Source organism: Pygocentrus nattereri, chromosome 10, assembly GCF_015220715.1.
Source record: "Pygocentrus nattereri isolate fPygNat1 chromosome 10, fPygNat1.pri, whole genome shotgun sequence".
Classification (NCBI taxonomy): Eukaryota; Metazoa; Chordata; class Actinopteri; order Characiformes; family Serrasalmidae; genus Pygocentrus; species Pygocentrus nattereri.
Window position 1 is genome coordinate 23,282,219 of NC_051220.1, and position 27,510 is coordinate 23,309,728.

The 27,510-nt window shown below is 39.6% G+C and overlaps 1 protein-coding gene across 3 annotated transcripts in view; it reads left to right on the top strand.

The window, feature by feature from the left end:
* slc25a21 (solute carrier family 25 member 21) overlaps window positions 1–27,510 on the top strand; it is a 95,289-nt gene that overhangs the window by 62,256 nt on the left and 5,523 nt on the right. For all 3 annotated transcript variants that reach the window (XM_017694508.2, XM_037541787.1, XM_017694509.2), the window contains 5 exons: window positions 10,685–10,768; window positions 21,432–21,498; window positions 24,512–24,571; window positions 26,319–26,426; window positions 26,556–26,720. In XM_017694508.2, coding sequence (XP_017549997.1) covers window positions 10,685–10,768; window positions 21,432–21,498; window positions 24,512–24,571; window positions 26,319–26,426; window positions 26,556–26,720 — 484 coding nt within the window. The remainder of the gene's footprint in view (window positions 1–10,684; window positions 10,769–21,431; window positions 21,499–24,511; window positions 24,572–26,318; window positions 26,427–26,555; window positions 26,721–27,510) is intronic.

The window sequence follows — 27,510 nt, forward strand, 5'->3', positions numbered from 1 at the left end:
TCTCCATTTCTGCCAGTGCTGGCCTGGCCAAGGCTGCACTCTCCGCTGTGGGCATTGGTGCCAAGAGCCTAAACCATTTCGTGGAAAATGAAATGCATCATTTACCCATTCACCCCCAAAATGATTAAATAATACTCTTTAATGTTTTGCAAATCGCTCAAATTTTTTACTTCATTATTCCATTTAATTCTCTTCCTCATTTGAGGCCTGTAGTTGTAAAAATGAAAGAAACATGAATGAAAGGCTCTTGAAAAGTTCATAGCGAATGTTGGGTCTCCTGACTGCCTTGCCTTCTCTTTGTTATTTGACGGAGAATGTATGAGTAAGATTGAGAGGACGGGGGTGGAGGGTGATCATGGCCCTCACACCAGCACTGCTCAGTGGGTAGTAAACAGGTCGTAGGCCACTCCTAAACCTTAACAGCTTCTGCGTGCCCTGCCAAGACCCTAGCTCTGCTGCTAACATGCATACATGCCTACACATACATACACATTCGCATGCACATGCATATAAACACATACACAAGCTCTGCTATTGTTATATGCAAGTCAATAAGCTTCAAGTAAGATTATTTTTTGAATGAAAAGCCACAAATGCAAGAAGGTGGAAGTAGATCATGGGTGAGTGTATGAGTTTGTTCAAAGGGGATATGTGATACTCCAGAGTCCTGTAGGGTGATTTAGGGTGTAGTGCTGAAGGTTTGGGGTTTATTACAGGTAAGGCCACAGTTTGGCCACTCTCTCTTCACACAGGGTCAGGGTTAAAAGTGCACACTCTATTTTCTTTGTAATGCACTTTTTAAAAAAGTCCTACTACAGCTTGGCAGCTTTTTTGGGGTGTGTGTGAGAGGGATGTGTGTAGCAACTTGTGAGTCATTTTAAATATGATGCTATGCATCTTTGTGCTTTCAGAATTTTGTCACCGTAAAGACTAATCTCTAAAGAATAATTTAAAAATGAGTTAATAAGGATAAGAAATAGTTTATTTTGTAGTTGTTGCTTTAGTAATGCGCAGTAAGAGGGCTTTGACTAATTTGCAGTAGATGTATTACTCATCCCCCTTTCTCACCACCTCCTCCCTTCTTTCCTAAAGCATGCTAGCAGGCTAATTAGCAGAGCTGGTAGAGCTGAAATCTATTAGTGCAAGTCTTGGAGCCGTTGAAGTAGCTCTACCCAGCACACCTCCTTTCTGACGCTAGTTGCAGGAATGGCTCTTATTAGTACCTGGCTGCTGCTTTAATGTCCACTGCCCCAAATTGGATGCCAACTAGAGTGAACCTTTTTTTCTTTCTATTCATCAAGCCGCCTTAGAAAAATCAAAGGGATTTTTTTAGTGGGGAACCTGACAAAATGTGTACTTTAGAATACATATTTACCCTGAACAAAGGAGGGCACTAGAGAAATGAGGGCTTGAGAGAGCTCTTTAAATGTAATTCTCTCTCTCTCTCTCTCTCTCTCTCTCTCTCTCTCTCTCTCTCTCTCTCTCTCTCTCTCTCTCTGTCTACTGTGTGTGTGAATCATGTGTGTGTGTCTGTCAACCCTAAAAATGTTGGCCCACTATAGGCATGTGATGTTTAAGTATGTTCAAGGTTGCTCACTTTTTTTGGAGGTTTGTTGACTTTTTTTTGAAAATGGCTTGTTTGGGAGTGGGTTGGCTTTGGGGGTGTTGGTGTGTAGTTAGCCTTCCAGGGAGATGGTGAGACTGCAGTTACAGCTTTTCATTAACCTGGAAACCACCTAGTTACATGGTTCATGGGTTGGTCTCAGCTCACTTGGAGGTAACAAAGGGTGTCGGGCGGCACTTTCGGCGGGGGGCAGTGTGCTCGGGGCTCGCCATCTGACTCTGATCAGCCTGACAGCCTTGCTGCCGCTCTCATTAGAGACCAGGAAGGAGCCCAGATTGTTCTTTATGTGGAGATCCGGTTATGCAGCCTCACTCCACCCCAAACACACTCTCGGCCCCTCCCACAGGCTCAGACTTTGCTGTGTATTCATACGTTCCTTACTGCTTTTCACCCCGTCACAGTTTAAACACTTTTCACTGGTTAGCCTTGTACTAGTGTGAGCCTTTGTTCCCTCTGTGTGTTGGTGCTTTTAAAAGTTTGATGGCTTGTTATGTAATTTTCTAAAACCTCAGGCACATACGTGTGGCCACCTTGTTCAGTCTAGCCCTATGCTGTAGAAAGTAGTGTTCAGCACATATACAAATTTCATTTAAAGACTTAATAACTGATAATGTTAGCCAATATAGTCTGCAGGCAGAATATGGTAAAAAAAATTTAACAGACTTCAATAGTTTTAGTTAAGTGGTGCTTTTTTGACTGATGCGTCATAATTTACCATTTGTTTCACCTGCGGTTTTCACTCTAAGTGCAGGATCCTGTGCGTTATGCACAAAAAATGTTGGAGTATATACAGGGGTTTATAATGATTTTATTACCGTATTCTCAGACAATTAGACTACTTGTCTCAGACATGTTACATGGTTGCACTGTGCACTGGTGCAACATGAAAATAACTTCAATAACGAGGGAGAGAAAAGTGAGCCAGCAGAATAAAACTTACTATAACAAGTCATGCATGGAGCAGGTGTGAGATATAAAATATGAATGTAAAGATTGGAGATGCACTGGCATATGTTTTGAATATTTATGTTATTAAAGTCTACCTATATGTGACAATAGAAGAGGCACAAAAAATCCTTCATGAGGTTGAAGGATCATGTATGAAGTTTTTAAAAATCAAGAAGAAGAGGTAATAAAAGGTAAAAGACCATCCAAGTGTTGGTTCTCTCAGTGAGAACTGGTGGGCTAGGAATCGCCCAAGGGATGCGTGTATGTGGCGTGGTAAGAGAAAGAGATGTAAGATGGGTGGAGAACAATATCTTAGAGAGTAAAAAGCTTTGCTTCTGTACATCTTCTTCTTTTATATCTATTGTTTTAATCATGTTTCTTATTTTTATTCTAATTTTTTATCTCCTTCTTTTAAATTTGATTAACTTCTTTTAAATCTATTGTTTTAATTATGTTTTTTAAATTTTTTAATTTACATAAATTTTATTTTATTTACATTAATTACATTTTTCTGTATTTTTTCATTTGTAAAGCACTTTGAATGACCGTTGTGTATGAAAGGTGCTATATAAATAAACTTGCCTTGCCTTGCCTTGGAAAATAAGGCAGCACGGGCATGAAAACAGTGAACGCTACAACTGCCAGCGAATAATTTCTGCTAGTGGGACATATTCAGACTTTTTGGTCATATGCTACTGGGCTAAGCTACATACCTCTGAGAGGAAGAATCATTCTGTTTGTGAGACAGTGGGAGGATATGATGGTGACTATGCATCTTCAAGAGTATCACAGCCACCGAGGGTGAAACAAACCGCTTGTACATGCCCTCAGTCCATTGAAGAGAAAAAAGGCTGCACTTATGTCCACTGTGGCTGTGGCGGACAACAGCTACAAAGTAAAGCCTGACCATGACTTGTGTGAAAGCAGTGCCTCTTTTAATAGCAGTGCAGTTTTACAAGTCTATAGCCAAAATTCCCAACCCCCCACCCTTCTCCTCCTCACATGTTAAAGCAGTCTTTTTCTTTGTAAGCTGCAAAGAAGTGGTTCATCTCAGTTTGCTTGTTGTTCATGTAGGTAAGCAACCTTTTAGGTAGAATAATACCGAACCTTTCCTCGATGTCTGTGTGTTGCTACACTTTCAGTCTACCATTGCAGCTTAGTACACAAACATGTCTGAGCTCTTTCCACCAGCAGGTGGTTTGGAAAAAGCTGGGGTTGCCTCTTGTGGCAACCACTGTGATGACACTGCCTGTTTGATCACAGCATGTTTGAAAGCAGTTTTTGCATGGAGGGAGGGATAGTGCTGTTTGATAAGGGCAGTGACTGATGACGTTTGAGAAGTGGATGACAGCAAGAGAGAAGCCTCCAAGCCTCCACCCTATGACTGTTGTCTGAACTGGTGGACTCTCAATGGAATCCGTCAACCAGCCTTTAAACAGCAGGGCTCAAAGCTCTTTGGCCTGGAAGCTGATCTGGTCCAGTAAAGCAGCATGCCACTAAGCTGTGCTGTCCTGACCTTCTAATCTTATCTTGCCATGGCCGTATGTTCCTGATGGAAGACGCTCTGTCCATGTTTGTACTTCCTGAAATTTGTGAAAATGCCTTTAATAACTGGAGTCAGGGTTTTGATGTTTGTAACATGTAACATCTAGGGTGATTTGTACATACAAATAATATATAAGTGGTGCATGTGTAGGAAAACATGCTAATGCTTTGACTACTTCAGTTTAACCAAATTGTAGATTACCCTTTGGCTGCAAGGTAAGAGTTCATGCCTTTGTGACTCTTTTGCTATCTGTGTGACCTCCTGCTGATGTGCCTGCCATTGCATATTAGGACCTCGTATTAAATAGGTTTGCTGGAAGGAGGTGTCCCAAACACATTATATTACAAAACATTGAAATAAAGCAAAAGTGTCCCAGTGTGCTGAAATGACCCGTTTTAGAGAAGTAGTAAAGTGCCTGTTGAAAACTCATTTGTCTCTAGCGCCTGTCGGACGCCTCATAGCATCTGTGGCCCACTCCAAGACTGCCTCATGTGCCTTGTTCCTGCTAGGCAGGGGCGAGGAGCATAAACACTGAGCTGTAATGCACAGTCTCGGGTTTCGGGCTGAAGAGTAGCCCTATAGGAACCCTAATGGCTGTGTCCTACCCTGTCTTGACCGTCTGTGTAATGGCCGCCGGTTGCCTGCTGACCGAGGAGCTTCCACTATCCTCAACCATTTCCTCACTTCAAAGCGTTCCAAACAACTCTGTGCAAGGGCTAGCCCCAGCTCTTTCACACTGACATTAACTAATGACACATATTTTGAATTTGTTCCCAAAAACTACATTTGGAGCTTTGAAGGTCTTAAAGATTTAAGGCAAAAAATCTGACACCACTAGTGAAAATGTTTATATTTTGTTCTGTGTTCTACAGGGTGAGTGAACAGTCATAGGACACCGTTTTATTTTATTTTATTTTTTATGCTGTCACAAGCCTCCATGATGCAGTGCTGCGGACATTCTTAGCATACACAATTTGTTTGAGATGACCCCAGAGATAAAAAGTCGACAATAAAATAAAAAATTAAATAAAATCTATCATGTGACCTTTGACTCACCCTGTATATTCAGTTATACTTTTAATAACAATAATAATAATAATTTCACTTTTTATGTAGCACCTTTCTCATATCTAGGACAAAAAACATTTAATGATCTCCTCCTTTCTATTTATCTACTTGATATCAATACTTTGCTGTAAGTGCTGTATTTGACACTGTTAATAAGGACATATGTATCTCCTGCCTTTCAGCTATTGATATTACTGATGCTGCCCTCGACTGGTGCATATCCTATATCACTAATAGACTTCACTTTGTTGCCCTTGGTAAGCATAATTCTGTTTTCAGTGCTGTTACACAAGGTGTCCCTCAAGGATCAGTCATTGGCCCTCTGCTCTTCTTCATCTATATTTAACCCCTTGGTCAGATTATCTGCCGTTGTGAACTTACAGATAATATTCAGATCTATGTAACACTATTACTCACCTTCCAGATGCTGCCCTGATTTCTCTTTCTTCAAGACCTCAGACAATGGATGCAGAGTAACTTTATGAAACTTAAAATTTAACTCTTTGTCCCCAAGTCTTTGATTTTTGATTTTTGATTTGACTTTACACTTGGACGGTATGACTAAAACCTTCAACAGTAGTCCGTGACTTAGGTGTCCTCTGTGATCCTGTACTTTCTTTTGAAATAGCTTTTTCCATCACTATAATATTACTAGTCTTTGCCCCTTGATCTCCATGAAAGATACTGAAACTCTGGTTCATACTTTCATATCATCCTGCTTAGATTACAGCAGCTACCTTCTCATTGGTGTAGCATCCAAAACTATCCACAGTCTTCAGTGTTTGCGTAACTCAGCAGCTGGAATACACACTCTGACTTTTTAAAAATCAGGCCTTTTTTTTTGCAGAGGTGTTAACATCAGTATCACAAATGTTAAAATTATGTTAAAAGTATGTTAAAATTTAAATAGTAACCTAGAAATGCATCAAATATTTTTTTCTTCATTTCACTGGTCATTTCTTCCTTTTTTCACGTCTTCTTATCCATTCTTTTGCACAATTCTAAAACTTTTTGTTTGCTTCCAGGTTTCAATGAAACAAATGTCAGATTTTCAATGTGGTTTCAGACTATTTTATATGGCTCACTGTATATTGCTATTATTGATAATAATTGTTTTGGAATCATAACATATCTATCATGCAAGAACTAAGTAGATGACACACAAAGTGACCCAATATATGTTTGGAAGTCCCTTAGGCAAAGATGAATAATTTTATGTGGAAGAACTTGTCCAAAAATGACATCCTCAGAGTGGAGTTTTTTGCCCCTTCCACTCCTTCTAGGTTGTCTTCATTACTCCAGTCACAGTGGGTTCAGTGAGCCTGTGGTGCTGCTGAAACCTAAGCTGCTCTAACCCAGACCAAGCCCTGGAAGCCTGCCGTGTCACAAGCGCCACTGCTTTATCACTTCCCCTCTGCCTCATCTCCCGTTTTCCTCTTTATCTCCTTCCCTCCACTGGCTCTGCTTTATTGGCTTCCTTTGGCTACAAAGAGGGTAGTACCAGATTTCCTAAAAACTGAGGGAAGGTCAGTACTATTTTGAAAGTCCACCGTTTTGAATTCTGCGCAGTACACACTTATGTATTTGTCAATGATACAATAATACTTACTGTATTATTGACATACTTCTTCAGTGTGTACTGCATAGAATTCAAAAACCCTGGACTTTCAAAATGGTACTGACCTCCCCTCTGTTTTTAGGCAATAATACTATTATTATAGTATTATAACCTAACAACAGAGTTAAGGTCAGTACTGTTTTAAAAGTCTATGGTTTTGAATTCTATGCAATACACACTGACAAATTTAGTCAATAATATAGTAAGTAAAATGAAATCCAAGTCCTAGTATGCAGTTTCATGAATCACTGAAGAATATTGTCCTATTTTACTGAACATTCATGAGTAGTTGGACTGTGCAAGGCTTATCTTGAGAAGTCCTCCTTGTTTCAAGTTTGATCGAAAGCCTGCATCTGCCATGTTGGATCATTTAGGTTAGAAAGAGCTTTTAACCTCGCGTACCATTGCAATGGACTTCTGCCATCTTTATGATCCTGCTCATTAAAATTAACTGTTCGGTTGTAAAAAATAGATTTCCTTTTAATGCAGCCTTCTGGATTTCCTTATCTACTGCTTATTGTATGTGAAGCGAAGCTATGCTTTCACGCTTGTTTCTCTGTTTCTTTCCTTAGACTTCTTTTATTTCTGCTTCTGATGAAGGTATTGTTGAAATCACAGGCGGTTAATGGAAAACGTGTTAGCTGGCCAGATTAAAGCTTTTCTAAAATGGTCAATGATTCAGTTGGTGAAGTATTTATTAGGAGCTCTTGTTGAAGGAGTGTTTAAGCTATTTTGTCTCAGGTATCATATAAAATAATAGGGAGTATAGATCATAGCTGCCAGAGTGAGAACTTAGATGACATGGCAGTGGGGTCAGCTACCTCATTTTTAATAGATAATGTATTGGTACCTCTAAATACTGATGTTGTCTTTTACCTAGTTCAGTACTTTATTATGACATGTCATGCAATTTGTCATGTTATTATTTAATCTCAATATGGAAATTCCAGTAGTGACATTGGGTCATTTATATTGTCAGCTTCTACGAGATCTTTCACTCACTGTAGTTTTTGTTGAATCAGTGTTTCTCCTCTAAATTAGTCAGTACAATTCTTAAGACTTCACTGGGGGAATACCCCAAATTTTAACAAGGCAAATTTAAGAGACCTTTTTAAATGTTCAGCGTGCCCCTTTAAAAGCAGCACCATCAAACTGAAGCCTTTTGATCAACCCAGTAACCTTCCACCCTTCCTAAAGGGTTGTTTTTTAACACCATCATTATTGGGCCTCAGTCCATCGGCTTGTCCTTTAGAGTGGCACAGCCCCCCCTGTTGGACTCGAAGTGGGCCCATTACCAGCAGGGTCTTAGAGGGGACAAGGCCCTAGTGCTTGGCCTGGCCCTGAAACATTGTGTGTCTGTCTGTAAAAATACAAAGAGGGGGTTCACCCAGACCCTCAATGTTATTTACCCCCTTTTGTGGGTGCCAAGAGTCTGCACTTTTACTGGGACTGCAGGGTCAGGTAGAGACTCTAGGGTTATATACCCCCTAGCTCTCATCTTGCTTACAGAAGCAGCAGCCTGCCCTCACCTTCACCCTCACCTGGTTATCCATGGCTCTGGGGGCTAGTAAAAGTGAGCTACAGGGGGATTGTCTATGAACTCAGAGACATCATCACCTCTGAGTACATCTTCTTTTTTGGACTTGAATGAGAGAGATTTTCATCAGAGTGTTTCATCTTTTAATGAAGCCCCTTGGAATAATCTAGTTCCTTTGTCTGCTGATTTTACAACAGGACTGGCTCCAAGGCCAAGAGTATCAGTGAGTATTGCTAGTAGTTTTTACTTTCTCCCCTTACAGCTCTGACTGTAAAATTATTATTATTATTATTATTGTTATTATTATTATTTTGCCCACACAGAAAGTGTGTGCTGGGCAGAGAAATTAGCCTTGCTTGCTGGTAAGATTGCAAGCATGGCTTAGTATTTGCCCTCTTAGCTCTTACCAGTGTGATGGGGCAGCATGGTGAAACATTCTGAGAGGCCTGAGGGATCCTCTGCTACCACAAGCCCTTCATGTCCTCCCTATTATCTCTTACACCCCGGGCCGAGCCGTTTGGTCCAAGGCTTTTATGACAGGGTAGGGAAGGGACACAAGGAAATGAGGTGACCCCAGGGTCATGTGTGGAGTCAAGGGGCTGAGAGTGGACTGTGGGCCAGCCACCTCTCTCTCTGGGCCAGGGTGGGTCGGGCCAACCCTGCAAACCAAACATGGGGTACTGGGCAATGGGTGAATGGGACTCCTGCAATCCTTGACCCAGCACTCATGTGCCTTTAATTAAGGCTGATTTAAATTTGTTTACAAGCTCCACTGGTCTTAAATCTTCCAAGTCTCTGCCCCCACCCTTTAGCCTGCTCCCCTCCCAGCATTACCCCATTGGCCTAGACTGCCTGCCCTTTTAGCTTCTTTTTTTCTTTTCTCTCTTTAATATGTTGTTGGACGTTTGTTTATGATGTTATTTTAACTGGTTTTCAAGCATGGGTTACAAGCTATTTGGGAATCTACAAAATTGGATGCTAGGGGACACCCCTCTAAGATGTTAATCTGTTGACTATATGAAAGGCTGCTCACCTCAGTAAGCCCTCCCCCCTGATAGAACCAAGGCTCTTTACGGCCCCATCAAGCACCCGCCTGGACGACTAACTACTGACCTCTTGACTTGGCAGTCAAAGCCATATGAGGGGAATCTTTGCTCCTCTGCTCCTGACTACCCCTACCCTATCCACTCTTATCTTTCTTCTCTCTTTCTGTGTTCTTGTCAAATAATGAGGACAAGGATACGTTTGGTGATTTTCATTTGGATTTCAAATGCTTTGACATGTTGCTTCATGATTGAAAGATATTCATTGATTGATAAAGCTTGTGAACATACATGAGGTTGCATTAAAGCTGTATTGCAGTTTGACATTTGAAAAGTTTGATTGTGTTAGAAGTTCTTCATGCACCAATATCTGTAGCCTAAGAGGGGGTGAAGCAGTAAATTCCTGCAGCAGTGCTCTCTTCAGGTTTACCTTCGTGTGTAACATTTACACAGAGCTTGATGCCATTTATTAGGGAGTTACTAGCATGTTTGTAGCTACAAAATGTTCCTTGACCAGTTCCATCACATTAAAAATTTACGTGTAACTGCAGAGCTGTTACTAGTAGGTTACTAGCTTATTAGCATAGAGTTTGCAGCCTGAAGGCCTGGCACAGGGGGAGACAGGGCTAATTGGAAAAGATGGGTTAAGTAAATGTTTGACTTTTCTGCTGTGCTAGAGGAACCAGAACAATGACCAGAGCCTCTTAGAGATCAGAGGATGAATGAAGGCAGGAAAAGAAAGCTTTGCCTTTTGACAAATGTTTGAGAAATGTGCCCAGATTAGCCAACGTCCAGTGACATTTTTTCCGTTCAACAGTGAATTAATTTATAACTTCAAAAAAAAGTATGTGCAATGAAATTTCTTTTGTGTGTTCTTTGTTGTCTCTTGCACCTTTGTTGCCTTTAAGATGTAATCAGTCTATGCAATAAAGCTAGCATTGCTGTATTTGATATTGACACTAAAATATTGATATTTTTGTATGTATAAATTTGTTTTATTAGGTTTACAAATTTTGTGGAACTTTAGAGAAATTTGTTTGTCTACGCCATAATTAGACATCGGTTCCCAATGTCTTATTATGGTATAATAATTTTCACTAACCACACCTTGACATGGACAACAGTGTTGCTGCTGCCATCGTTTTTCATTGTCGATATCTAGCCTTCCAAGTCATCAAAAATATAAACCTTTCTTTCTGTAATTTAGTTTAATTATGACAGATAAATGACATTTTCCATTGTTCCAATCTTTTTTAGCAGTCAATATTATTAATGATGAACTGCTGTTATGTTCTCAAAGGTTCCAGATTCAGCGGGGAGCCAGTGACCCTAACAGCTACAAAGGTCTGGGAGACTGTTTCAGGACAATATTTCGCAATGAGGGGTGAGTTCATCTTTCACCTGTCACCAGTGTTGTTGTTTTTTTTGTTTTGTTTGTTTGTTTGTTTTTTTTTTGCCTTCAACCCCCCAATGCCATTTGTACAGTTGACATTGTGAGTAATTATATGACCTTGTTTTTTAACCTTGACTGTGCTGTACTGTATGTAACCTAAAATTTGGGTGTTCTCCCAATACTCAGAAATGTATTGTGCTTCACGGTCACCTGCATGTATGAGTACATCAGTGAGTACAGGTAAAACATATCGAAGACACCTGGTGAGAGGAGGTGTTTGGGTCTGTTAAAAAGAGAGGGGATATGGCATGCAGTCATCCCACCTGTTGTGGAACATGTAAAAATGTAAAGATTTTAAACAATTCATGGCCACTTAGCAGTCTCTTGCTTTTTTGTAATTTTCTTTGAATGAAGTGCTCATTTGTGACATAGTGTTAGAGACAGAGAGAGAGTGAAGGATAGAAGTGCATTCTTTCCTTATCTCTTTCTATTTTTCTATTTGTTGCCTTGTTTTCTTTTTGCGCCATCTGTTAAATAAATTTTCTTAATTCAGAATCGGAATACTTTATTGATCCCAGAGGGAAATTGCAGTTTTTACCATTTATTTAAAAGAATAAGCATTTTAATAATTTAAGACAAAAAAGAGAAATTTGCAATATGTACAAGTTTAAATTCTTACAAATACAGTAAGTGGCAGAGGCTGTGATAATAAATATGAAACGTACTGTATAAAACAGTTCAAATTATTGCACCTTTGGGGGAGGAGTTATATTAATAGAGTTTAATGGCTACAGGTAAGAATGGCTTCCTGTGGCACTCTGTGGTGCATTTCGGTAGAATGAGTCTTGCACTGAATGTGCTCCTGTGTTCCATCACTGTGTCGTAGTTTGGGTGGGAGCCATTGTTTATAATGGCCTGCAGCTTGGACAGCATCCTCCTCTCCGACACTGCCGTCAGCAAGTCCAGCTCCATACCTACAACATCACCAGCCTTGTGGATCAGTTTGTTGAATCTGTTGCCGTCTACCACCCTCAGCCTTCTTCCCCAGCATGCAAGAGCACAGAGGATAGCATTTGCCACCACAGACTCATAGAAGATCCTGAGCATAGTCTGGCAGATGTTAAAGGCAGAACACCTCAGAAAATAGAGAAGGCTTTGGCATTTCTGTAGAGGGCATCAGTGTTTTCAGCCAAGTCCAGTTTATTGTCAATATACACTCCCAGATATTTGTAATCCTCCACAGTGTCCACACTGACTCCCCTGATAGACGCAGGGGTCACCGGTGCCTTGTTCCTCTTCAGGTCCACCACCAGTTTCTTTGTCGCGTTGAGCTGCAGATGATTCAGCCCGCACCATGCGACAGTCCTTCACCATCGCACTGTGCTCGTTCTCATCACCCCTACATCCAACTATTGCAGAATCATCAGAAAACTTCTGAAGGTGGCAAGTCTCTGTGCAGTAACTGAAGTCCATGGTGAAGAGGGTGAAAAGGAAGGGAGAGAGGACAGTTCCCTGTGGGACACCAATGTTGCCACTCTGTCCGACACACTGTGCTGCAGGCGTACATACTGTGGTCTGCCAGTCAGGTAGTCAACAAGCTGAATGGTATTAAATGCATTGGAGAAGTCAAAAAACATGATTCTCACAGTGCTGGCTGGCTTGTCCATATAAGCATAGACTCGGTTGAGCAGGTAGATGATGGTGTCCTCAACTCCCAGGCAGGGCTGATAGGCGAACTGGAGGGGGTCCAGAAGTGGCTGGACCATGGGCCGGAGCTGATCCAAGACAAGCCTCTCCATGGTCTTCATGACGCGGGACGTCAGTGCCACTGACCTGTAGTCCTTGACATCACTCGGTCGCAGCGTCTTCGGAACAGGAACAATGCAGGACGTCTTTCACATCATAGGGACCCTCCGGAGACTCAGGCTCATGTTGAAGACATGTTGCAGTACTCCAAAAAGCTGGGTGGCACAGTGTTCTTTCCTCTCTGGTGCGTCACGTTGCCCATGATGAGAGAGGGGAGACGCGGTTTATATCCCCTCTTCTCCATAAGCCTCTGTCGTCTCACCCTTGCTTTCACCGTGCGCTGTTTTGTTCCTCCTCTGCGTCCCCTGTGCGTCCGTCTCCAAAGCTCTTCGGGATGTTAGTTGTCCTGGTTGCCATGCTGGCCGGCTTCAGTGCAGTCAGCTGATCCCGGGTGTAAACAAAGCAGCCATGTAAGGCAACTAAGTTGCCTTGTCAAATAAATAAAATATTAGAAAGAAAAATAAAAGTTAAAAAGAAAAATGAAAAACACGAACGTGAGCTACTATAACAGGCTGCATGCACAGCCCGCACATGCACACTCAAAAATTTTCCCCCTTTTAATTCCATTATCATTTTAACCCCTCTAGCAAACATTCACTACCACTCATTGAAGTATCTATCAGATCCTGCTGACAGAATGCAGAGCTGGAAAAAAGTGATTACCATTTTGTCTGTTTATCATGAGTAGGCAGTTTTATAGTGGATCTATAACCGATCTCATGTAAGGTGTATTTGTGTGTGAGCGCATTTGTAGCCCCAGGTTACAGTGAAGCAGCAGCTCGTTAGTGGATACGGGGGGGTTGACTGCTGCGAGATCCTTCAACAACTCACATCTCACTCTCCCTCTCTGCTGAGCTGTCATCAACTCTATCCCCATGCGCCTCCCCTGTGGACTACAGCTCTTCTTTCCTCAACACCAATTATCACCCTGGTATATTTTCGCTGTGGCTGGAATTACCGCCCAGTAGCAGGGTAGACCCCAGGCTGAACCACTTAGTTATAATTTACACAAATGGTGGTGGGAACCACTGTTGTAGAATTATTATTAAAAACAAACTTGCTCTAACATTATGAACCAGCACTGCTCTCTCGTGCTCTGTTTTTACTTTGGTTCTATGCTCCGTGCAGTAGAAACTTGAGCCCCTTTGATCCAACATGGCAATTAACTGAGGGCAGTTATCCATCTGTGAATGAGATCAGAGCATTAAAGACATGATGCTGCAATAATTTTTGCCATTTTAGCATCTATGAAGCGACGATAGAAAGCACTAATTGAGATTACTTGCTTATTGTACATACAGTAGCTATATTGCTATTTCGAGACAGGCTGTATGCCGTGATTAGCAGGTTTTTTTCTGTCAATGTAGCTGTCTGTGCCCAAGGTACCATTTTAATGTACAAAAGAATATGCATTCTGGATGGATGAGGATGTGTGTGTGCTTGAGTGCGTGCGTGTGTGTGTGTGTGTGTGTGTATTTGAGTATATGACTTGCTTCTTAGGCCGGTTTCACACATACAAGTTCCGTGTGACATGAATGTTGCTTCAGTGATGCATGCATTTAAAAATAACTAACATGAAATTTTGCTAAGACTGCCTTTGACGTTAAAAGTCGAGAAAGGCACAAAATCAACTGTATTCATAGAAAGTACAGCGATTATCTCTTTTCCACCTACACACGTTAAAATATTATATAAAAAAGTCATGCTGTGACATGATGTGGCGCTGTAATAGAAATGCCTTGCTCACATGGAAGATATCATTCCATGTGAATAACCACTTATAGATTTTGATTAATATACAGAACCTATAGAGGACCAACCATTTGAAAATACTTGCTATATAGAATGAATTAAAGTTACATAAATACCATTAGCAGCACTATTTGTCCAGAATCTTGACGATATTTCAGTACTGAGTAATTTAGTACTGGTTCTCAAAACCCATCCCAAGTGCCCAGTGTAGCCTATACACAGTAATCATATTAGTTTATTACTTCCAGGACAAGATAATCTTACTAAGCATTGCTATCCTATAGCCAGCAATACGATAGCAGAACCTCAAACTACTTGCCTGTTGTCAAGGGCAAAGGGTACATGAAAAAAAAGTCTGCCAATGTCTATAATGATGTAGTAACACAGTAATATGGGGACCCTCAATCATAATGTTAAATATGCTGACACTGATAGCAGCATGTGCCATTCCAATGCTTCAAACAGTTGCTGAGATACTAAAAGTACAACCCAGCCATACTTGGTGATTGCCAAGACAGACAAACCAACTTGCAATGAAGATCAGTGGTTGAAGTAAGGCATCAAGGAGTTCTCTGAGAGGTCCAGAATTCTCCAAGCATACTATAGTGTTGTAGGTCTTCACTAATTATATCCTAATATAGTATTATGCAAAGCTGTTGTAAGTGAGGAAATTTAACATAATGCAGAGCTCATGAACTGGGAGCTTAATTCATAGGAAATACATTACATTTCAGTTGTAATATGGGTTAAAAAAAAAAATAATAATAATAATAGTAACAAGTCTCACTTGCTTGTCCACTGATGATACTTATTTAGAATGAAGTCAAAAAACAATGTATAGCCATTTTTGTAAGCTTTCAGGGTCTTATAGGGGTATAGCAGTATTGTTATTGAGACAAGGATCTCAAATTTAAAAGGCTGCAGCAAATCACAGGTACATATACATATAGTGTGAGGTGTAATAAAGCCTTCAATGTGAACTGACCACACATTTGTAAAGAAGCTTCCAAATTACCTTAATATAAAATACAGCGAGGGAAAAGGCACGCTCATTATATTTACTTGTGGCTAGCATGTTAAATTTGTTTTAAGAATATTCCATTTTGATTGCTTTGATTAACTTATTTGTTATAACAAGTCAAGTTGTAACATTTTGTGTTTGTATACTATGCAGACACAAAATCCTGAATTTGCCAGCGTAGCGAGCATTTAATGCAGAAATCTCTTTAGTTTGCTTTAGAAGTTCATTAAAATTAGCAACTTTTTACTACTGGCTTTTAGATTTCCAATGTTATCATAGCATTGAATGATGGAGTGTAAGCAACCTACATTTTACTGTGTGCTTTAGTTTTACAGTTTCCTCTTCAGGAATGTTTAACTTCCATCAATGATAATCATATTGTTAATTGCTTACAGTGGCCCTAGTACAATATAATTTGGTTCTGAAGATTAACACCATGCTAATATTAATGTTATAATGTTTCTGTACATTTTTGTAAAGTTAATCACATGAACACAAACCAAATTTACAATGATAATTGCATTCAAGCAATGGAGTAAGGAATAGGAACGAGGAATAGAGTAGGGCTTTAAAACTTTTGACACACATACTTACATATGTCTGCACATAAGTGTATTTATGCACCATAGATGTGTTTGTGTGCAGGTGTGTAGGTGTGTGTAAGCATGTATGCAGTGCGCATAGCAGAAACATTAGTTTATTCTTATCTATCTTATCAACATATTAACACAAGGAATATACTTGGGCACTCATCTTTTCTGTGTATCATAAAACCTTATATTGAGTTTTTTCTTTTTGAATCAAAGTCTAATGTTTAAATCTTGCTACATTGTGTATTTATTAACTACAACAATTTATTTTGTGGTCAGGGGTAGCCAGTTCTAATTTGTGTTTCCTCTGCTTGCCGAATTACAATTGTATTACTCTCAGGTAGTGTCAAGGTTAAAGCTTCATGTAGTAAATAGTAATATTTGCAGATCAAGCATGCAGGCTGTTGACGGACTGCAGGGCACCTAAGCCGCACCAGTAAGCTTTATTCTCAGCAGTGTAAGATTAAGACACTAGACCAAGAAAAATAAACTACTTAAACAGAAAATTACTCTTTCTCATAATGTCCACTCCTTCATCTGTCCATTAATCATTTGAAGTCAGATTCATAACTCCGACCGGAATTAAACATTTTGTCCCATTATCCAATTTGGCTAATGTGTCATTTCCTTCCTTTCTTTTTGTTATGTTGAGTTATGTGGCTCTGTGTTGAATGGGAGAAAATGGGTTTTATGGAAATCAAAGACAAATCACACCTATACAAACACAAGCAGCTGGACCCACACAGATCCTAAATGGGCATGGATTTGCTTATGAGGGACTAGTGGGGACCTTGTGTGTGCTTTACATTTAGAGTCAAATCAGCATTCAAACCATGTTCAGTCAAATGGGGCCTTGAGTATGTGTGTTACAAATCTGAGCTTTATCTCACCACCTGATAGTTTCTCAGACTAACCACTCCCGGGAAACGAGTGGCTAGTGTTTGCATGCATCAGAGAGGGGGCTTCCGTTTCACCCATTAACTCTCACGAAAGACCTCTGCTGTCAGTCTCACTGTCAGTAAAGTGGCCTTTCTGTTGCTGTTGTGCCCATAATCTGGCATTGGAAGTCTCTGTCATCTGACATGTCCTGATGTTGATGAAAGAGCAGTTATTTGTCACCCTCTGTGATGAGTGGGGGTATTTGGTTGTGGTTCATAGCACTTTAAGATACCGTTGTGGCATGGGCATATTGCCCCACAGCTTGAGGTAATCAGCCCATCTCTGTTTGCTGAAACAATAATATTTACACCCTGACGCAATCAGCCGAGAACATCTCTGTTGACTACTGGGTCGTGTTTTCACAATAAAGTTGTGTTGGGGGGATTCACATGCAGGAGTCACGCTACACTGTCCTCTCTGTCCACAAGTGTTTATTCAATATCAATATATGCGTAGGCTGGTACTCTGAAACACTCCCATTGCTTACTACTTCTCTCTTTCTATCCCCTCATTTTTTCTTTACATCTCACTCACACCAATTCACCTGTAAGCAGTATATATCTTATACCTACCATAATGTAACTGATCTGCACAGTTTAGGCAATAGAGGTGTTTTTGTGGAGCTGTGACATTCTTGACACTGTTGATTGCTTTTGGCATCTACTAACCTTTTTATCACAACAGTCCCTGTGTCCAAGCTTTGCATTGCTACACAGAAAGCAGACTTTGTATGTGCAGAAGATCCAATACTTGTCAGAAACAAATGATTGTATTACAAACCCAATTCCAATGATGTTGGGATGTTGTGTAAAACATAAATAAAAACAGAATACGAGGATTTGGAAATCCTTTTCAACCTATGTTCAATTGAATACACTACAAAGACAAGATATTTAATGTTCAAACGGATAAACTTTTTCATTTTTCGCAAATATTCGCTCATTTTGAATTTGATGCCTGCATTTTTCCTATGAAGCCACGCTGTTGTAACATGTGCAGAATGTGGCTTGGCATTGATTTGCTGAAATAAGCAGGGACGTCCCTGAAACAGACATTACTTGGATGGCAGCATATGTTGCTCCAAAACCTGTATGTACCTTTCAGCATTAATGGTGCCTTCACAGATGTGCAAGTTACCCATGCCATGGGCACTAACACCCCCCCACACCATCAGAGATGCTGGCTTTTGAACTTTGCGCTGATAACAATCCAGACAGTCCTTTTCCTCTTTGGCCCGGAGGACACGACGTCCATGATTTCCAAAAACAATTTGAAATGTGGACTCGTCAGACCACAGGACACTTTTCCACTTTGCGTCAGTCCGTCTCAGATGAGCTCGGGCCCAAAGAAGCCGGCAGCATTTCTGGGTGTTGTTGATATATGGCTTTCACTTTGCATGGCAGAGTTTTAACTTGCACTTGTAGATGGAGCGACGAACTGTGTTCACTGACAGTGGTTTTCTGAAGTGTTCCTAAGCCCATGTGGTAATATCCGTTACAGAATGATGTTGGTTTTTAATGCAGTGCCGCCTGAGGGATCCAAGGTCACAGGCATTCAATGTTGGTTTTCTGCCTTGGCCACTTACTTGGAGAGATTTTTCCAGACTCTCTGAATCTTTTGATGATATTATGGACTGTAGATGATGAAATCCCTAAATTCCTTGCAATTGCATGTTGAGAAACGTTGTTCTTAAACTGTTGGACTATTTGCTCACGCAGTTGTTCACAAAGTGGTGAACCTCGCCCCATCCTTGCTTATGAATGACTGAGCCTTTCAGGGATGCTCCCTTTATACCCAGTCATGACACTCACCTGTTTCCAATTAACCTGTTCACCTGTGGAATGTTGCAAACAGGTGTTTTTTGAGAATTCCTCAACTTTCCCAGTCTTTTGTTGCCGCTGTCCCAACTTCTTTGGAACGTGTTGCAGGCATCAAATTCAAAATGAGTGAATATTTGCAAAAAACAACAAAGTTTATCCGTTTGAACATTAAATATCTTGTCTTTGTAGTGTATTCAATTGAATATAGGTTGAAAAGGATTTGCAAATCATCGTATTCTGTTTCTATTTATGTTTTACACAATGTCCCAACTTCATTGGAATTGGGGTTGTAGATTTATGCAAATTAAATCTTGTGAAACAGTACAGCAACCTTTAAAATGAAACCAGGAATCTTACTACAGAGCTGTTGTTGCAGAAAGTGAGAGAGATGTGTCCCATGCTCAGGCTTGTCCTGACATTAAGATTAAGAAAACAGAGTCGGGTTTCAACTGCAGAAATATATATGTGTGGTGTCTAAACAATGGTGGCTTCTTGTCTGCCTGGGAAAAGTGAAAATGTGCTGTAGCATTTACATGACTGGGACACACTGCTGTTTGCTATGGTGTTTAATTATTGTATGGAAGCAATATTTGGTATTCTTCTTTACTACGAGGCCTCTTTATATTGCTTAAAATAGGTATTTTTATGCATATCAGCTAATGTGTTTAGTACTGGCTTTTTAAGTATATTGCAATAATATCAAATGAATCATCATTAGTGACAAGTTATTTAGAATAGCTAATAACCTTAATTTGTGTAATAATAGCCATATATTAAAATGATGGTATGTTAACATACCATGCTAATGCAAGTATAAAAGTACAACACTATTTTTTACAATGTGTATTTATGACCTTTCCATAAGTTCCCATTACTATTTGGCTGCAGAATGTCTGATTGCTAGACACACATAATTAGATACTAATGGTAAATTAGATAAATATGGATAAATAGAGTTGACTAACAGCTTGGCTTGCTTGTATTACCCAGTGCTGCCTATCATGGTAAGCAACACAAGCCAAGTGTCAGTTGTGATTATTATTTTATGGTAAAATTATTGCTTGTGTTTTGATGTGACTATGAAGTATGATGTGACTATGATGTGACCATGGCAGTAACAATTAGATGTCTAATGCTAATGAAAAATAAGGATGGACATGTTTATTATGGTAAGGAAATTCAGATACACTTCTTTTAAATAATCAAGTAATTGAATAAGGCATGATTAGTTGTGTAAAGGTTATCTTGTAATTTGCATTATTAACTGAGTGTGAGGTGGAACTTAGCTGTCCTTCCTAACAATGTGCAAAGAGGCTAACTTGCTTCTTGACGAATTTTCAGTTAGGCTTTACTTTTGAAGCTCTTAATTAAAATTCACTGAAAGACTGCAACATCCAAAGTAAAGAATATGTTTCATGAATAAAGGCTACTTAAAGTAAAGTTTTCAACATCAAAGCTGTTATATAATAAAACAGGACTAGAATCAACAGTGCTAATATATTGTTCTGCTAATGTGACAAAAAATGGAAGTTTATTTTGTTATAGGTAGTGCTAGAGACTGAGCTTCTTCAAGTTACTTTGTCTTTGTGATTGTTGATTCTTGAGTTGTCCTAAGACTGAAGTCCAAGTCAGAGTCCTTGATGTTAGACAAGTTTTAAAATAAGTATTTTTAATTTAATCAGATCTGAATTCATCATATTTGAGTCATGTGACTAAAGTACACACCTCTGGGAGCCCCCATAATTAATTTACCTATCAAGCGGTGCTGTTTTCCTTAAGGATGTTGTGACTTCAATTAAGTTTGTTTAGTAAATGAAACTGATCTGATACCTAGTAGGATGAGACTGCAGAAACCTTACCGGTGGTTGTAGAGATGAGCTTTTTGTTATCCACTGTTTCCACTTTCTATTGCAGTTTTGCTTGTTGAAGCTTTTAGACCAGTTGAACCTGTTTCTGTGCAGGAAACAATTGCTTTGAGACAAACAGCCAAGAACAGTTGAAGCTCTGTCAAGCTGATCAGGGGTATGTTTTAGTGATGATGAGGGTGGATTTCCATGGAATTGATGTAGTAAAACTGACTACCATGCACAATCTTGTTATCAGCAGATGGAATGACTGCAAATTCTTGCTGTAAACAGTTTTCCCATTTGTACACAAAATACAGTGTGTAATATACTGAAGCAAATTTTGATGTCATTTTAGTATTTCATAGTGTGTTGTTGAAAATAACTGTCATGTGAAGGTGCACTATTGCAGTATTTGGACTGAAATAGATTTATTGTACCTGAACAGCGACCTCCTTTTTTCATTGTAGGGGCATCTGGTCACTAGGCCTGAATGATGAACAGGTGTGCTCATGGATGGAGTCTGTAAGCACTGTTTGTGAAATGTTTGGTTAGTTGCACACTGCCTAAAAATCCCAGAAGAAACATTAGAGATCATTTGGCCACTGGGTTTCCATGCTCAGTTTCTTTCTTCAGTGCTGACCATGATTCAAATAAATACACTGTAATGTGTTGCCAGTGTGATCACACTTTATTTTAATGTGCCTATAACTTATTTTTATCTATCTATAAATTAACAACTTTTTTTTAACAAAATACAAAGTGTTCAACTATTTACCTGAATACAACGACAAGCTGAACATCTGTAAAACATGTACAGTGGACCGTATATTTTCGTCAGTGCTGTTGGAATGCTAATAATCTGTCTTCTTCTGTTCATAGAGTGTATGGATTTTACAAGGGAATCCTGCCCCCTATTCTAGCTGAGACACCCAAGAGAGCGGTTAAGGTAAGAGACACCCCATCTTTGCCAGGGGTTCTTGAACTTTTTCACACCAGGACCCACACATATATATTGTGTATTTGTCTTGGGACTCACATCATGTTTTTGGAAGAAATATAAGACAAACTCATGAAAACAAAAATGTCCAATGCGAGAAGGAAACTTGTATTTGCCTACATTGTTACACACGTAGTGAGAGAGTGCACTAGAAAAATAATAACATAATGATATGGAAGTGATCACATCCATTTAGATGTGATCAGTCATCATCTTCATTATTAACCTAATTACTTTTTGATTATTTGTTATTTTAAAACTGCCTGAGTATTTTGTACATGCTTTGTGCAACTACGTGGCACTGTAGTTCAGTGTAAGCAAAAAAAAAAAAAAAAAAAAAAAAGACTTGAAGCATTGACCCTGTCTACTGCAGATCCCTTCTGCCATTCTTTATGCATCGTTCAGTGTGGAAAGAAAAATATCACGTTCCGTGTGTGAGGGCTGTAGCAGTGGTTGCTGCATGTGCCTGATGAAAAAAAAACACACTAATAACACAGGAACACTTTACAAATGCCTGCATTGTGTTGCAGAATCGACCTGGTTGTTTTTGACTCAAAATGCACTTCATTTTCCTCTGCTCAATGAAAACAAACAAAAAAAGAGTAGGCATTGTGATGCAGCTTCCTCATGACACACTCTTTCCCACATTAAGATTCACAGTTTAAAAAAAGCACTGGTCTATGACATGCATAAGTATAGACCATAGTCTGTCCTAGTAGTAGTTTGTAGTGTTCCATCACTAGCAAGTAGGATCAAACATGGGGTTGTTTGTCCTCATGCCATGTGTGTTTGCTGTGGAGAAGTCTCAATATTGACCTACATGACCAGGGATTTCTCCAGCCCTCCCCTCAGCATCACATATACTAATGCTGTGGGAGGCAGACCGAGCTATGTGCTCTGTGATGAGAGGCTTGAGGCCAGTGTGTGAAAGTAAACAGGGAGGGGAGGGGGAACAAGAAAATACAGCTAATGGATTGTGTTCAACAGTGTAATGTGAAAGACATCTGGATGGAGGTGTTAATTGGATAATACTGAAGCTTGGGCACAGTTGACAAATAAATTTCTCTCTCTCTCTCTCTCTCTCTCTCTCTCTGCTACTACTAAACAGTGTAACAGTAATCTTTAGGCTTTGATTCATTGTGAGTTTCAAACGTTACGTCCCTGTCTCCAACAAATATTTTCATTGCTTTTAAGTGTATTTTACATTCAAATGTATTAATTACATTTTTGTTTAAGCTTGCTTCTTTGTTTTGTTTATTTGTTTATAATACATGTTCTATGTATTTTATCAGACATCTACAATCATTTAAAAAGGCCAAATGTTGCTGCTTTCAAGTCAGCCACTACAAGCTCCTCAGAATGTACTCGTTCTGGTACATGTCTATTTCCTCCAGCTGCTTTTCTGACCATCAGAAAACAGAATATATAGAATATTTTATTATATACAGTAATCTGACAGAAGTCAGAGACCACCAATTCATTTTTGAATGGCCATTAAGCACATGTTATCAGCATCAGGAACAAAAGAAGAAACCATACATTTAAATTAAAAGAAGCACAAACACCCCTTTTCAATATTTATTTGTCCTTACTTTGTCTTTTTTACAGCTTTCATTATTTTCAGAAGACTTGCTTTCAGTTTTTCAAAAAATTTGCATGAATATTTTTCCATACCTACAAAGCCCAGTCTTAGAAGTTGGTTACATTTTCTGTTTCTCACTATTCAAGAAATCCCAAATGCATTCTGCGATGTTGAGATCTGGGCTCTGGTGTGATTTGAATTGATTCCAGATGTTTTTCAGTGGATGCTGCATGATTTATTAAACTTTATTTGTACTTATCAACATCCATTATGCCTAAAAAACAAATTGCCAACTCTCCAAACTTGCACTACTGGTCCACTACTGTTGTCTTCTTTTATTCTATATTTATTTTATTCTGGTTTAGACTGATCAGTTGCTAAATTTTACTACCCATCTCAGATGTCCAGTTTTCGTGTTGTAGAGCAATTTATTTTTTTGTCTTTCCTTTTCTCGGTAACAACCTCTTGACAGCTACACATCCTTTCAGACCTGTAGTATAGAGTTGTCTTCAAACAGTGAAAAGATGGACAGAAACATCTGTGGATTTCTCAGATTTGAGGCAGGAGTGGAGCTGATTTTTCACTTTAAGTTTATATGATGGTCACAGTTTTACACTGTTAGGACTTTTTCTATATTTTCTCTGTATCTTTTAATAATTTTTGCAATTTACATTTTGGAAACTTGTGTTTTTTCTCTTATTTTCCTTTGACTCTAACTTCCTCAGAAATTTCTCCTTTTTTAGATGCAATTGTGAAAGACAAACATTTTCAAGGCAGCGAAGGTGTGTTTGGGTAGTTGCTTGTGTGAGTGATAATGTCTCATTGAAGAGTTACAATGTCAGTGACTCATTTGGGAACAGCTTTTTTGGGGGGACAGCTGTAAGTCACTGTGTTTAAGACTGGAGGGATAAAGTAAGTAGAATACATTAAATACTGATAAATAAATATAGATCGATTATAAGTATCAGAGACTGTGTAATGTCTTATTAAATATATGTGAAAAATGAATTAATTGTGTGCTTAATGACCATTTTGACTAGACACTGGACTGGAATGTTTTAGCTTTATTTGAAAATTTTCTTGGAGTACTTTATTTCAAGTAGATTGTTCCTTAAAATAAGTGTTTCTATTTGAGAATGACCACTGTACTTGGCTGGTTTTCTTGTCTGTGTGCAAACAAGAACATGTTTGTGTGTCATAATCTTGATGATCTGTGTGAGCTTGCTCTTACAAAACAGCGAATAAGTGTTCTGTTTGCTCAGGGTAGTGACATGCCTTGGATGTGTGTGTATATATATATATGTGTGTGTGTGTGTGTGTGTGTTGGTCTAAATACACTTTATGACAATGACAGCACATTTGTCCTGATCTGTTCTACAGTTTTTCACCTTCGAGCAATACAAGAAACTGCTGAGTTTCACTCCCTTATCTCAGGGCTTGGTAAGTCATCTCCTATGCCACAACTACACACATTCTGTTTTTTAATGATACTATTAATAATGAAACAAAGGTCATTTGCAGGCTATTTTAAAACTTGCCTGAGGAGAATGACACACATCCACACACGGTCACAGACAATGTACACTCAGTCATCAGCTAATACGTTTAAACAGTCTGACTATAAGCCTTGTATTGTCTTCAGCATTACTAAAGCTGCTGGCAGAGTGAAAGAGGTGTAAAGTGAGGCGTGTGCAGGCCAGCAAGGCTTGAGCGATGGCCCATTATGGAGACACTGTCAGAACAGCCACAGGCCTGATGGATGAGTTCTTTCTCGCTCAGGTCTGACTTACTCACACACTCTCTCTCTTGCTCTCTCTCTCTTTCTCACTCTATCTGTGCACATCGCTTGTCCACAACCTGTTTGTACAGCCAAAGCAGGGGAAATATTTACCTGGCCCATCCATCATGGCCTGCACCCCACCCACCTTCTCCATCCTTCTCTGGACATGTCCTGCCCAGAGGAGGTGAAGGATGTGGTGTACTGTATGTAACATATGAGGCAGAGAGCTTGAGTAAGATCATTAGGTCCAGACTGACTGTTTGAGTAGCATGGCGGAGCCCCCCTCCTCCTATTCAGCACAGCTGAGAGGGCTCAGAGTGATTGATGACGACATGTAGAGTAATAATACAAATAAGGAATGAAAGAGTGAATGGCTGGCTGTGTAAACATGGCTGAGGCCTGTTTGAGGAGATGATCCAGCACAGCGTGACAGGGGGATAGAGACGAAAAGAGAGTAATGAGACTCGTGTACAACCCTGACGTTTTCCCATTACACCAGTACAGCAACGCTCAAACACATACTTACCTGAGAACAAACACGTATATAACCAAAGACACACACACACACAAATATGATGTGTGTGTGTGTGGTGTGTGTAGATATATATATATATATATATATATATATATATATATATATATATATATATATATATATATATATATATATATATATATGTGTGTGTGTGTGTGTGTGTGTGTGTGTGTGTGTGTGTGTGTGTGTGTATATACAGTTTTACTGACAGTAAGTATACATTATTGTGCACATGTACACACAGTTTAAGTATGTGAACTAGCACATGTGGCATGGTGCGGAAGTCTTCTTTACTATAAGTCTCAGTAGACATCTGACCCATATGCTACTTCAGAAATCATGCTGACTGAAATTGTTAGCAATTGATAACATAAAAAAGATAAGGAAAGAACAAACAGCACAAATTCCACCATTTATTTAAATATGGAAATCTAAAAATGAAATCCCATCTCCAGTATTTTGATGTTAAACTTTTATCACCATCTAAACAAACTGACATTTATTTCAGTCAGTTTGTATATGCCAGTTAATTAATCTTTGCCTTTGTGTGTGAACCCATTCTTTTCTGTAGAAATGAAAGAGAGAAGCAATTTCATTCAGTTAGTAGGTTAAAGTCAAGCCTGGACAAACATGTTCTTAAGAAGTTAAATGTCACTGTCAAATTGTGCAGTTTGAAATATGATGTTGGTCTGACTTTCATACCACTAGCTTTGACTGGTTGTCTAAAATATACAGTGTGTTTGAATATGACTCAGTCATGACTTTTCACCTTCAGTTCTTGCAAACTGTCTTTTTTGTACCTCTTCTGGCCTCATTCCTCATCTTGTGTCATGGCACTATGTAACGCAAGCCTCTCTGTCTGTCTGGGTCAGGCTCTCTCTATGGCTGGCCTGGGCTCAGGCTTAACTGAAGCTCTGGTGGTTAATCCGTTTGAGGTAGTGAAAGTGAACCTACAGGCCAATCGAGATTCCTTCAAAGTGGTAAGACACAACCTTGTTTAAGGCATGTAGTGTTATAATCTTATGTGCATGGAGGCGGCGTCTTAATTTGCTCTCAGTGCATGTTCAGCTCCTGTTAATATGACTTTCTGTCTGTGTTTCCCAATGCAGCAGCCCTCCACATTTGCCCAGGCTAGAATGATCATTAATGCAGATGGCTTCGGCCTCCGTGGGCTTAATAAGGGTCTTACCTCCACACTGGGACGCCATGGTATCTTCAACATGATCTACTTCGGCTTCTACTTTAACGTTAAAGACGCCATTCCTGCCAGCCAGGTAATACACAGCAGTGACGGTTTGTGTGGTCTATGTCCAAAAGATGTGTTCTCGGTTTTTAATAATATCCATGAATATCCAAGAAATACCTGAACAGTCTATTTTGTATACTGTAGTTTGAGTCAGAGAGAGAGAGGTGAATGGGGGAAAGGGAGAGGTTGAAGAAAGGAGCTGCTAAGATCAGCTGTATTAATACCTTCTTTGTTTGCTCTCTGTCACATCCTCAAAGGTTCACATTACACATCCGGCAGGGCTCGCTACTCCCAAACAAAAGTTAATTTTGTTTAATGGAACTGGTACCATACGGCTGCTCCACATGTATAAACTGAAGCATTAGATTAACTCCACTGAACTAATTGGAAGCAGGCAGTGGTATTATTTTAGTAGGAGAGAGCTACAGTGTAAGACCTCCTCAGGTTTTCACATTTCCCTCCTAAATTTGGCCTGAGAAGCTGCTTGACGGGGCTTGAAGCTACCTAGACCTGATTTGGCCATCCATTAGAGGAAGGAGCCAAAGGCACGCGATGCTCTTGGGGAGAGCTGGCCTTTGAGGCCTTTGAGGTTTTAGGTGGAGCATCTGATTTTTCCCCTGTGATTACCAGATGGGCCAAGTCATTGTACGGAGATTAGGATCCACATAGCCAGATCAGGATTAATCAGTGATTCATCTTCTCCAGTGGTTTCTGGCCACATAAGAGCATGCTAGTTTTGAATGTGTGGGCTCTGTGCTGTTGTACAGTAATGCTGCATTGAGAGCTCCTTCCCCAGTCACAGTTCAGCACTTCAGTTT